General features: G+C 39.7%; 1 protein-coding gene across 10 annotated transcripts in view; it reads left to right on the top strand.

The window, feature by feature from the left end:
• Positions 1-12,638, top strand: part of IMPG2 (interphotoreceptor matrix proteoglycan 2) — a 61,409-nt gene extending 48,771 nt beyond the window's left edge. For 8 of the 10 annotated variants that reach the window (XM_027648569.1, XM_027648570.1, XM_027648568.1 and 5 more), the window contains 8 exons: positions 967-1,291; positions 1,753-3,467; positions 4,235-4,454; positions 5,671-5,881; positions 7,986-8,174; positions 8,362-8,560; positions 9,516-9,595; positions 10,458-12,638. In XM_027648569.1, coding sequence (XP_027504370.1) covers positions 967-1,291; positions 1,753-3,467; positions 4,235-4,454; positions 5,671-5,881; positions 7,986-8,174; positions 8,362-8,560; positions 9,516-9,595; positions 10,458-10,470 — 2,952 coding nt within the window. In that variant the 3' untranslated portion in view covers positions 10,471-12,638. Of the gene's footprint in view, positions 1-966; positions 1,292-1,752; positions 3,468-4,234; positions 4,871-5,670; positions 5,882-7,985; positions 8,175-8,361; positions 8,561-9,515; positions 9,596-10,457 lie in introns of those variants that run through there. The other 2 variants (XM_027648571.1, XR_003528526.1) reach the window with 2 other exon arrangements.
• Positions 12,639-12,799: the final 161 nt, after the last annotated feature.

Genomic DNA, 12,799 nt, shown 5'->3' with positions numbered 1-12,799 from the left:
ACTAATTCCCGAATTTTAGGTTGGCAGCTTGCTTTTGTAGCCTTGACCAAATAACTTATCTCTTTGTTGGCTTTCCCCGACATAATTACCTCATCAGACACCATGATAGTAGATTAATATTCAAAGATGAAATGTGCTAGCTATTTTAACTGTAAACTAAATAATGATTGGGATGTGAAGTAGTAAGTAAACAGTGTGGAAATTGGAGATGTAAAACCAAATTATTTTTTCACATTCCAAACAATTAGTTCTGCATACTCTTTGTTGTTCATAGTTACTGCTGATAGATTTTTTTTTTTTTCTGCACAGGCATCTTGGCTTTGAGACTAAAGTTATTCCAGGTTCTCAACATTCTTCTTTACATTATGATTTTTGTTTCCCTCCTGGGTTCTTATGCCCAAAAATTAAAAGATACCAATAAATGATCACTGGGCATGCATACATTCAAGCTCTGTTTCTGTGCTGTTTTATGTATCATAGTAACTGCAATATTATAATTAATATAGTGACTGCGTACCTGAATAATAGCTGCTAAAACCTCATCATGCTTTAGGAAGTCAGGCAGAATTTATCTTTGGTTTAATTAGAGATGGACAGATTCATTTTTTTAGTACAAGAAAGGATAAGGGGTTGGGTGTAGATACCAAATCTGTTGATCCTGTAAGTGATGCTGTACTCCAAACAATCTGAATGGCTCCTTTCCCTTTTCAATGGACATGACTGGACATGACATATGCCACAAGGACATGCATTTTACATGTATATTGCACACAATTAGCAAAGGGTCTATATTTGCCAATCCTTCCAGTTTAGCCCTTCCTGCTGCTGTGCATTGCTCTCTCACAGAGGCAGTAGTACAGGACTGCTGCTGCCTGCTGTTAACACCCTCTATGTGTTCAGCTCAATGCAGATAATCAATGTTTCTCCTGTAATAGTGGAAATATTAATAGTAGGTTTATGTTCCAGGACAGCACCTTTTTAGCTGAACGTCCCTCAGCAGATGAATCAACAGTCAGCAATGCCTTGCCCTTCGATTACACCAAACCAGACTCCACTTCAGACAGTGAACAGTCCAGTGACAGTGAAATCCAGCCAAGACCAGAAACCGTGGACTCAGAGGCCGGTTTGGCACCTGAAGCTCCACTCTCCTCAGAGGCTGATGATACTTCTTTGCCTGATGGGCTGAATTTAGAGGATGGGAGTCAGACTCCTCATTTGGTCCCTGCACCAGTGTTAGAGCATGATTCTGAGGACTCTCTGGAATGGTTTTCACCCCCCAGTTCTTTAGATGGTAAGTTAATGCCGTTGACTGGAGCTTAAATTTGGATGCCAGTGTTTCCTGATACTCACCAAATTACAGTTCACCAAAATGACTTTTCAAAACATCTAAAAATTGGCTTTCTTTCTCTGCTAGTTTTTACCTTTCTTGTATGCATATACTTAAGAACAATACACCAAGGTAAAATGTTTGTAATAGCTAATAATGCCTGTTTATCCCTTCTGGAAATGATACACACATGATGCTTGTTTAATTTCATAGAATTAATTTTGCATGTCTTGACTTGGCCCATATAATATCTGAATGGAAAGTGGGACAGGTCAACATGGGTCCATCTGACTTTGGCATACAAAGGCCAGGATATATTATGGGAAACATGTGGAATACAGATCTACAGATAATAAAGTTAATGTAATTTGACCCTTTTTATCATAAACAACAACTAATTGGAAATTTATTTTTATTTTTAATAGTTGAAGATACTGGACTATCTGAAGATCTTTTGCCTTCAAGTCCCTCTCACCTTGTGCCTGAAGAATTTCCATCTACAGATGATTATGCAGTTCCTCTGCATCCTGCACCAACAGTGGCCTCTTCATCAGTCATAGAGACTGATGTTAAAGAAATAGTATCTGCTGAGAAGGAAGAAGAAACTCAAGGTAGTCCTGAGGGCAGTGACAGTGCAGACTCTGTGGAAGAAATTCCTTTTCCCTTAGAAGTACCCCCTATGGAAGATGAAACTGATATGTTTCTTGGAGATAGAGTTATATATGATGATGGGTCTGGTTCAGCTTTTGATGGTTCAGGAAAAGAAATGGAATCAAGTATCTGGCCTTGGGAAGAAGCAACATTGGAACCAGTTTTTTACCCTGGTCCTGATAGCTGGCTTGAAGATGACAATGAGTCTTTGTTAATCAAAACTGAGGATATTCCTGAAGGCATGATCTTAGACTATATTCTCAACTCTGAGAATAAATTAGATTATGATCCTTCCAAAGATGAGAATGAACGTATAGTCAATATAAAAGATTTCCTTGATGAGTCTGAAATATTTGTCTTTCCAGAGACTACAACTCCGCCAGTACCTCTGTTACAGACAGAAGAGCCATCATCTCTGGAACCATCTACACAGGCAGAAACACTGGGCATGTATGATTCTTCTTTTGTTAAACCATCCTTGGTTTTGGAGCCTTCGGTGGATCAGTCCGCTGTAGACATGCCAACTGGAGAGGTGCCTGTCTCACCACAGTACACAGATCTGTCTGTGGAAGATCGTCTACTTACATCTACAGAGACTGTCAGTATGGAGCAACCTGAAGAGTCTAGTGTAGATCAGAACATAATTTCTGAAGAAATTGAACACCAAAAGGAAGACAGGACAATGGTAGAAGAACTATACACAGTGAAGCAGTCAGATGTAATGGAAGCTGCTACAATAGGACACTTGGACACAAGCTCTTCAGGAACCATTCTGCCTGCAGGTCCTTCCACGGTAAAGCCTGATGCTTCCACAGAGGAGCAGCAAGCCCTAGATTCATCATTGGCAGGCCAAGACACTACTGGATCAGCAGTGAAGAGACCAGCTGATGTTTGGCCTACTGACAGAACACTAGAAACCTCCTTAGATCAGACAGTGCAATTAGCAACGCCAGCTGCCCCTCAAGTTTCAACTGCAGTTCCTTCTGTGATAGATCAGACCGCTGTCCTGGAGGACTTGGCTGGGCAGGGTGGTACAGACCACGTTTCCGTGAGCTTCAGCACTGCTGTGAAGTATGAAACAGTGAGAGTAACAACAAGCCCCATCGAGCTTCCATCCCATCTCCCTCCTGTGGGATCCACAACATCATTGTCTGTGGCTGCCTCAACAAAGCTGGGAGATGAAACAACAAGAACCCTAGATATTTCAGTAGACCTGGACCGTGTCAGCACTGTCCACTTTTTTCCTGAGCAGACTGAGGAGGGAAGGAGAATGACTGAGAGTCACATGGAGCTAACAACTCGTATCCAGTCCACAGAGATGGCCAGTGTGGCTTGGGCCACACATGAAACTCACTATAGCAGTACTGTCCCATCCCGAGCTCTAGTTGTGTTTTTCAGTCTTCGGGTTACCAACATGATGTTTTCAGAGGACCTCTTTAATAAAAACTCCCCTGAATACAAAGCGTTGGAACAGCGCTTCCTGGAACTGGTAAGAATGACTTCTATACTAAATGTCCATGACCAGATAGACACAAATTGTTGGCAATGATATTTAATAATCTCTCTTGCAGAGAGCAACTCAAAACTTGTGTTTACAGATATGATTATTGTCCCCCCACAGGAAAATTCTGTCTGGAAACAGGTGGTGGGATGTTTGTCTTTTATTTACTCAATATTGTCTCTAAAGCAGAACTTTTTAGTTCACTTTTTAGTGATGAGGTAACTTTTCTGCAACACATTCAACCCATCCTAAGAGGTGGCTCAGGGAGCTAAGCTGTTCCTTCCCTGGCTGATGACTAGCAAAGCCTCACAAGAGTTATACAGCAACAACTGCCAAGTCTTAACTGGGAAATTCACCTCTTCTAACTGAAATGAATATTTTTTTGTGGGAGATAAGGGAACAAAGAACAGAGGGGGAAGTGGGACATGCTTCAAGGAAAAAGCCTGTGAAATAGCAGTTATGGCTGGTGCTTAGATCAAGGGAGAACACGATTTATGTCCTGAGAACTGTATTTCTGAATCATAAGTTTTTAGAAACTGTCTGACAATTGGTATACTCTTAAGAGATGCCTGAAGTACTTGGTCTCCTGGCAGGCTGCCAGCACAGAACTCAGTTGGGTAAAGGTTAATGCCTTTGCTGCAGGATTTGGATAAAGTCATTCAGACTCCTGCTGTCTGATGCAGTAACAGTGCAACAGAATTGAGTAGAGAGAGATTCAAAGATTCAGCTTTTCTGTCACATCCCCTATGTTGCAGCTGGTGCCCTACCTTCAGTCAAATCTGACGGGATTCCAGAATCTGGAAATCCTGAACTTCAGAAATGGCAGCATTGTGGTGAACAGCCGAATGAAATTTGCCAAACCTGTGCCTCGGAATGTCACCAATGCTGTGTACTTGATCCTGGAAGACTTCTGCAACACTGCATATCACACCATGAACCTGGCCATTGATAAATACTCCCTGGATGTGGAATCAGGTAAGGACAGCAGGGAAATGCAGTTTGAAAGCAAGAGATTTAGAACAATTTCTGCTTTAAGTACTAAGGATCCCAGCAGCTCAGAGACTGCCCACTGATTTTCACAGACTGGACTTCAGAAACACAATCTTTCACAGAGTTTAAACAAACAAATAAAAATCTGTTATGGGACTAAGGAGATGAAAATAAAAGTGGGACTCAGACAGAGCAAGCTGTATGGGATCCATATAGAATTATGGAGACAAATTGACTCATGTAATGCTCTATACAAAATCACTGCACTTTACCTGGGGAGTGAGGGAGTAGCCTGCTCAGGTAGAACAGTGGTGCTCATCTCTCTTTTGTTTAGTTTCATGTGTGGTATGAACTTATTCCATGTGGTTACTCCGACAGGTGGTAGCCAGTTTAGCTGCCAGGTGAGCATCTGCACAGGTAACAGCCGCTGCCTCATTCTTGTGGTAAGGCCTTGATTGCACTAAATAGTTACAGGCCCTCTTGGTTCACTTCTCTGATACAGGGAGAAAGTTTTTTTTCTCTGTCCAATTAGCCAGTAGTTTACCATATAAACAATTCAAAAATATTGCCTGTTTTAAGGTTAGAGAAAAACAAGAGTGCTGACCTGTTGGCAAATGGTAGCTGTTCTTCACAGCTTAGATCAAACTTAGACTATCTTAAAAAGATGGTCTAACTAGCATGAAAAAATCTTCTGATATTGATCATTTAGGTGTATGCCAGCCTCTTAAGCTTGATACAAGTGAGATATCTTGAACGCTATAAGCTTGTGTTCCTTGCAGACAAAAAGGCAAATCCCCTCACAGCAGATAGTGAGTGCCCGGAGTCCCACTGCCCTTCCCTATATGCTGCCTAGGTTTTCTATAACAAGAAATGTTGGAGTTCAGCTGTGTTTTACTCATTTGCAAAATATAGTTCCAGCAGAGAGAGAACAGTAAGAAAAAGATCACTTTATATACTTGATTTTTTGATTGTTTTGTTGGGTGGTCTTCTCCGTGCCACTGGCATGCACTGTGCAGACAGAGGAATACTTGCTAGTGCTTGTTCACTTTAGCAGAACCTTTTGTTACTTGGGAAAGATGCACACTGGATTTTTGTGGATTAACTAAGAGACCATTAGAGAAAATGGCAGCAGACAGGCAGCCCTTTGCCTCAGTTAAGGTTCTCCTCTATCATTAATATATTCTGCTCTATGTATTGTCAGGTGAGCAAGCAGATCCCTGCAAGTTCCAGGCCTGCAATGAATTCTCCGAGTGCTTAGTAAATCGCTGGAGTGGAGAAGCTGAGTGTGTCTGCAACCCTGGCTACCTGAGCATTGATGGGCTGCCATGCAACAGCATTTGTGATCTGCAACCAAACTTCTGCCTAAATGATGGGAAGTGTGACATAAGCCCTGGGCAAGGGGCCATCTGTAGGTAAGTCATCCTGCTGTTTGAAGTTGTGCTTCCTGTATGAAAACCCTTTATTGTCTCCTGTGTTGTAGCATTCTACAAGATTTGTCTAAAATTCTGTACAATAATGTATAACAAGTGAGTAGATATTATCGTTCATGTTATGCTGCTGTGTGCAAGTCCCAATATTAACATTAGTTTTCCTGTGTATAGATCAGAAATGAGACAGTAACAGATTAATAGAATAGAAACATCAGGAAATAAGCTAAGTAGGAAAAATGGTTGCACACACAGTTGTTCAAATCATTTGCATTGATCTTTGGGGACAGAATTTATCTCCAGAGGTTCTGTGAAGTAGCAAAGTGTTAGATAATGTCATATAGCATATAGGAGTTAATTCCATCACAAAAGTTCATCCTTGAAAGGCAGACTGATAGAGAACAAATATTTTAAATATAATGCTTTTGTTTAAGAAAAAGTTATAGGAGTAAATACTGGACATTTGGCAAAAATCATTTGTGATTCATAAAAGGATCAAGGCACAGGCCCTACAGTTCAAATTTTTGCTTAAAAAAAGATATAGATGCATCTGAACAGGACTGCTGTATTTTGCAGGTAATAGAAAAGACTTAGTACAAGATACAGACAAATTGATGCTGCTGCTGACACTGCATTTAATTTTTTACTTTTCAAGCAAAGTAACAGTCTATTTTTAAAAGCAAAATATACCTATAAACAAAAGTTAAGAGAATTATTGCAAAGAAGAATATTATTACTAGTAGTTATTATTTATTTCATGTGATTTTCTTTTTAAAGCTTACCTAGAACATCTTTCAAGTCAGAGTCCTAGTATTTAACAGAAGAAAAAAATTTTAAAAACTATAAAAATGGATACTATCACAGATGTATTATAACTTTGATCATATCTGTATAATAGTGTTAATTAGAAGCAGGTAAGTATCTGAAATCCAGCATATTCCAGCCTGTATTTATTAAGAACTTTCTGAAAAAACCCTGAAGTATTGCTTGCTACTTTCAGAAACTATTTCAGATAATTACATTAGAAAACTTAATTTACTGATGTTTCTTATTAATAAGGTTCATTGCTGTGTCATACCACCTTACAATTCCTTGAGTTTTTACAGTAAAAACTCCCTAACACACATAATGCAAATATATTATATTTCCTGGTGTGTTTAAAGTCAGTATTAACATTAAAGTTCTCATGTTTAAAACCAAAGTAAGGCAGGAATACTGAATACTGTTTTGGGCAACCATTCCAAAGATACAATCTTGAACATACGCTTCTTTCTGTCATTTATTTTGTGTATCTATTTAACAAACCATTGTGGAGTTCCCTACACTATAACATTTTGCTCAGTTAACACACCTTTGTTTGTATTTACGTTACAAGATGATAAAGGCAACTGCTATATCAGTTGTACGGTATTGGATATGTCACATGTGAGGCTCAGTCAAGGCAGGACTTTTCACTTAGTCTAAACACCTTCCAGTTTTAACAAATCACAGGATACTCTAAACTACAAAAAACAGTGACTTTTTCCATCACAAATACATTACCCTTTTACTCTTTTACCTACCTTCATTAAATTCAGTAATTGGGGTAGTTCCTCCTGGAGAAGTCTCCTAGGAGGTCTTCCTATGGCCTTTCCATATTTAAAGGGAGCTTATAAGAAAGATGAGGGCAAACTCTTTATCAGGGCCTGTTGCCTAAAAGAGGGTAGACTTAGACTAGATATAAGGAAGAAATTTTTTTACAATGTACATAGGGAAGCACTGGAACAGGTTGTCAAGAGAGGTGATAGATGCCCCACCCTTGGATTGGATGGGGCTCTGAGCATCCTGTCGTAGTTGAAGATGTCCCTGCTTATTGCAGGGGTTTGGACTAGATGGCTTTTGAAGGTCTCTTTCAACCAAAACTGTTATATGATTCTATACCAAAAAGAATGTTTGCAATAATAATAATAATGATGAAGAAAATTGGTGATTGAACAACACAAACGTATTTATTGAGGTGACTTAACTGAGGGCCCACCCTAACGGGAAGTTAAATACATTAATCAAAGCTTTTGGTGGTGCTTAATTTCCCTGTGTTTCTTTGTGGCAGGTGTCGTGTGGGAGAGAACTGGTGGTACAGGGGGGAGCACTGTGAAGAATATGTGTCTGAGCCACTGGTTGTGGGTATTGCAATTGCTTCTGTGGCAGGATTTCTTCTTGTGGCATCTGCTGTCATCTTCTTCTTGGCCAGGACCCTTCGAGACCAGTATACAAAGAGTGACAGTGGTGACTCACAGGGGTAAGTGACACCATCTAATACTTTAGAACACACCAGCTGCAATAAGGATAATTCTGTCGTAAGTCTTATATCACACAGTTGACAAGCAACAGGATGTACAGGCACCTCCAAATGCCAGGCTTCCTGAGTCTATCTGCTGCCCTTCCAGGCTGCAGAGAAGCTCACAGTTTGTTTATTGCTCCCCCAGGCAGGGTGACAGCCTCTCGTCCATTGAGAATGCAGTTAAATACAACCCCATGTATGAAAGTGATACGACTGGCTACAGCCATTATTACCGGAGATATCCTCAGCTAACGTCCTACAGTTCCACCAGTGCAGAGACATCCACAGACTACAGCAGTGAAGAGATCAGGCACATTTATGAAAACAGTGAGCTTACTAAGGAGGTAAATGATCTTATTTTCATAGTGTCATGGGAAAGATCATGTAAGCAGTAAGCTTATTCCACACTTCTGACCTCCGAGGTGGGCCCAGTCTTTCCCCAGTGTCTATGCTCTGGATAAACAAAATGCAGCTATGACTGCTGCAACTACTTAAGAGAAGACAGAAAGGTTTTTTTTCCCTGCTTGATTTTAGGTGCAGAGAAAGGAATGGGTTTGTTCTGACCTGTAATGAATTTCACATAAAAAAGGAGCTGACTCTTTAAGTGACTTCATGGGAGTTGGGAAGGTTTAATGTGGAACTCAACACAACCTTCAACTTTTAATGCTAACTATCTTATGTAAGAGGAGTTACACAGTGAAAAACTGGTACATCCAGGTCTTTTCACAGGGTTTTTTGTTTTGGGTACTTTTTGATGTTTTTTAAAGTTTAGGTCTTTCTATAACCTGCAAGGTAGATCACATCCTTCTCCTTTCTTCCTGAATACACAGTATCCAAGATTTACTCTAGAAAGCTAAAAAGAAGGGATTTATTTACATCCTGGAACTAACCGCATATCCTTAAGAAATTGTGAGAGGAGTGAATCCACCATGTAAATGGACTGGTAGGCAAAGTATCTGTGAGAGATAAATGGTTTGTTAAAGCCTGTTGAAATAACACATTCTATCCAAACCCTGGTTTTGATTTAAAAGTAAAGTATTACTGAATTCAAATAAAGTGCTTCACTTAAAAAAATAAAAAAAATAAAATAAAAAAAACCAAAAAACCAAACCAAACCAAACCAAAACAAACCAACAACAAACAGAGAAACCCCACAGAGTGTTGGAGTGCACGGTTTCAAGCTCTACTCCTTGCAGCAGCAATGCATAGGAGTTTTATTTTCCAAAAACCAGAAACCAGCTATTTCAGTAGTATTCTAGTTTCTATTATGTACTTACAACTCTGTGTCTTGTATTCTAGGAGATTCAGGACAGAATTCGAATTATAGAGCTCTACGCTAAAGATCGTCAGTTTGCAGAGTTTGTTAGGCAGCATCAAATGTGAGTGAAATGTCTTGTCTGCATATCTAACTCCTTTGATATTTTCTCCTGTGGCCTTTACTACATTACAGTATTTTTTAAGGGTCTAGAAACTCTGGGACACTAAAGGCTAAGATTTCAACATTATTTTTGAAGAGGTTCAACCCTTTTAAAATACTTAATAATCACTGTTAAAAGTAGACAGCCCCAGAAAGTATGTTAAAAACAGTGAAGAGGAATCCCAAAGTTAATGGGTGTCAGAGCTCTAACATCAGTTTATGTCCTTGAAAGCATAGATAGAACCTTCTTAACTCTCCTGATGTGTTTCCCATTGCCTAGTGTTCTACTTAAAATAGAAATTTTGAAAGCATGTTAGTTTATCTTGGCAACTAAACCAAAACCTGACAGATCACTAGTACGATCCTGTCTGGTATGGTGGGCTCCTACCATCATAGAAGTTTACAGTTCCAAACAATTAACCAATCTGAGTTGTGTGCATTGATGAAAGCTAAGCAAGAAGAAGGTCATCAAGGAATTAATTATTAGCATATACACTCTCATGAACTCCCACTGTAGCAAGCAGCAAATCACAGCTTGCTGAGTTAGTTTGAAAGATACTGTAGTAAAATTCCTTGGGATTCTGTTAAAAATAACTACAGTAGCAAACAACTTATGTTCTCAGATCTTCAGCTATAATTTTTTTTAATTGAAAATAACAGCAGTTCACATTTTTCCATGTCAGTAGTTCATTTTTTCATCTTGAAAAGCATCAGCGTCTGAATTTTCCACAGCTGGAAAGCAGTAAGGGCTGTCTTATATAAGCCTTGAATCCAATGTTTGAAAGAGATGAGCTTAATCATTCCTTCTCTGTTTTTCATTTCAGGAAGCTGCTTTAAGAAAAAAAGAAATTGATAGAATACACATGGGAGATAAAGACTACCTTGTTGCCACAGCAACGGGCTCAGATGTAACTGCAAAGTTACTTATAGTCTTAACATTGCATGGATGGATACAGATGTTTTCTAAATGAATGACTAAAATGTACAGATGTCTGTTTATCTCAATTACTTCTGGCTTTTCCGTGTAAAGTGACATTTTTGAGAGGCGATCAGAAGTGGCAGAGGTTATGAAAGTTCATTTTTCTTTAACTCCAAAATGGACAGTGAAAGTTTTGTACACAAAGTCAAAAAAATCTCCTCGGGCAAGAGAAGATACATGCACAACCAAAATAAAATGCTCATTGAAAATCCCTGTCTGGCATTTATCCCCTCACTGGAGGCTCCAGTAGTGATTTCATGGGTACAAAACACTAGTGGAAAGAAGGGAAGGAGGGAAGGAGTTGTAGGGGAGAACTATTGTGCTAGAATTATGTTAGCATTATTTTAAAATATTCCTGTTATCCACACAAACATAACTTCACTGGAAAAACCTTCCTTCTGTACAGATGCCTGATGTATGTTTTGCCACCTGGCATCAGCAAAACAGACGACAGCATTGAGCCTGCAGGCCTCCTGAGGGCTCTCCCCAGCAATCAGCATCCCCACTGCCTGTGACCCCAGGGGAGCCTTGGCAAGGCAGGGCAGTTCTGCTGCAGCGCAGTACAGTGTCTTTAAAGCCAGGATGGTTGGTTCTCCAGCTGTTTCTGGCAGACACACCAACTGAGGCACTGAAGGGCTTCTATCACACAAATGTTCTGTGAGGCTTAAGTGACTAACACTGACTTTTTTTGTATGTGGATAATTGGTTTCATATTTTGTAAGTTGATATGCATTATTTATTTGTTGTGTGTTTCCTTATCAGCTTATTTTCATCATGGATGTAATTGTTGAAATAGAAAGATGGCAAGTTTTAATAATGAAATGCTACAGTGGCATTCGTGCCCATCCTTTTATATATATTATATTTAGTTTTTACTTAGTGTTGAATTGAGCCAACTAATGCTTGTATTTTCTTTATTGAACTGGGCAATAGCCTTCCATGAGCTCCCTTTCAAATCAGGCTGTAGTACTTAAGTGCATCCATATTTAGTAGGTTGCAGCACTTTTCTGTGGGGAAGGGGAAAAGTGAGATTATTCTTAGTTTAGTGGAAATCAGCATAGAATTCCTTAAACAGAAGAAGTCGGCCTGAAGCATTTTAAAATAACTTGAGATTTACAGAAACAGAGTTTTATCTCCAAGTTATGAAGAGAGTTCTGACTACATGTTAAGGTGTGTTGGGGCTCTGTTCAGTCACTCAGTGACTCTCGTTTAAGGCATTAACACAGCTGTCAGGGTTAGGGCACAATTATGATCATATTAGCTTATGCGAGCAAAAATGGCCAAGTTATTTATATCTACTATGTCTCTAGTTCTTGGCCCACATGTGCCAACAGCTACCTGATACTTTTTAGTATCTTTAGTACTTTTATTAATAGTGAGAATTACTTAATCATTGTCTGTAGGCAGCTTAGCTAAATAACTGAATACTTCAATGCAATTCTTCTACGTGTCCCAGAGAACCTCACTGGATCACTGGTGTAGTACCTTCTTGCCTTGAGTGGCAGGGGATGGGGATCAGAGCCACACATTTGTCTAAGAAATGCTTATAGAAACCACTGTAAGCCAAAATAATGCCAGACAGCAGTAAGTAATATGGTGCTGCTCAACACTTTTGTGACCAGGTGTTATGAGACAGAGGCCCCATTCTACTGGGTGGCCCAAGGGCTGTCAGAGCAGCTGGTCCAGAGTTTCTGAGGCACAGCCCACTCCTCCTGGCCCTGCAGCAGAATGGCTGAGCCATCCTGTAACACCAGGGCCTGTGATCATAGCAGAGAACTACTGGGCTCAGGGTAGGAATCAGCTTGTGACTCCTTTTTGTGCAGCTCAGCTGCCAGCCCTGGGAGCTTCAGTGCTGCTCCTGCTAAGTGCAGCAGTGGATGGCAGCTGGGATCAGGCATGTTTTAGAGGTATTTTTAGTATTTTCTATGCACAAGCTGAGAATAGGCTTGAGTATGAGGTATTTCAGTGTATATACAGTGATATTTTCTTTGTGTGTGTGTGTATACATATGGACATGACGGTATCTTTTCACAACAATAAAAAACTATTTCCAAAATATTTTTTTCTATAAAATTCATGCAGAGACTATGAGTTGGACATGGATAAGGCATCTTAGCTATGACCATTTAAGCATGTAGGACCAGAAAGTCTAGTTTTTGTTTGTTTTTTTTTTTAGACAGAGTTGGC

Source organism: Corapipo altera, unplaced genomic scaffold (assembly GCF_003945725.1).
Source record: "Corapipo altera isolate COAL_440 unplaced genomic scaffold, ASM394572v1 58, whole genome shotgun sequence".
In the NCBI taxonomy this organism is placed as follows: domain Eukaryota; kingdom Metazoa; phylum Chordata; class Aves; order Passeriformes; family Pipridae; genus Corapipo; species Corapipo altera.
Note: the sequence above shows the minus strand (reverse complement) of the source record. Positions and strands in the feature narration are given on the sequence as shown.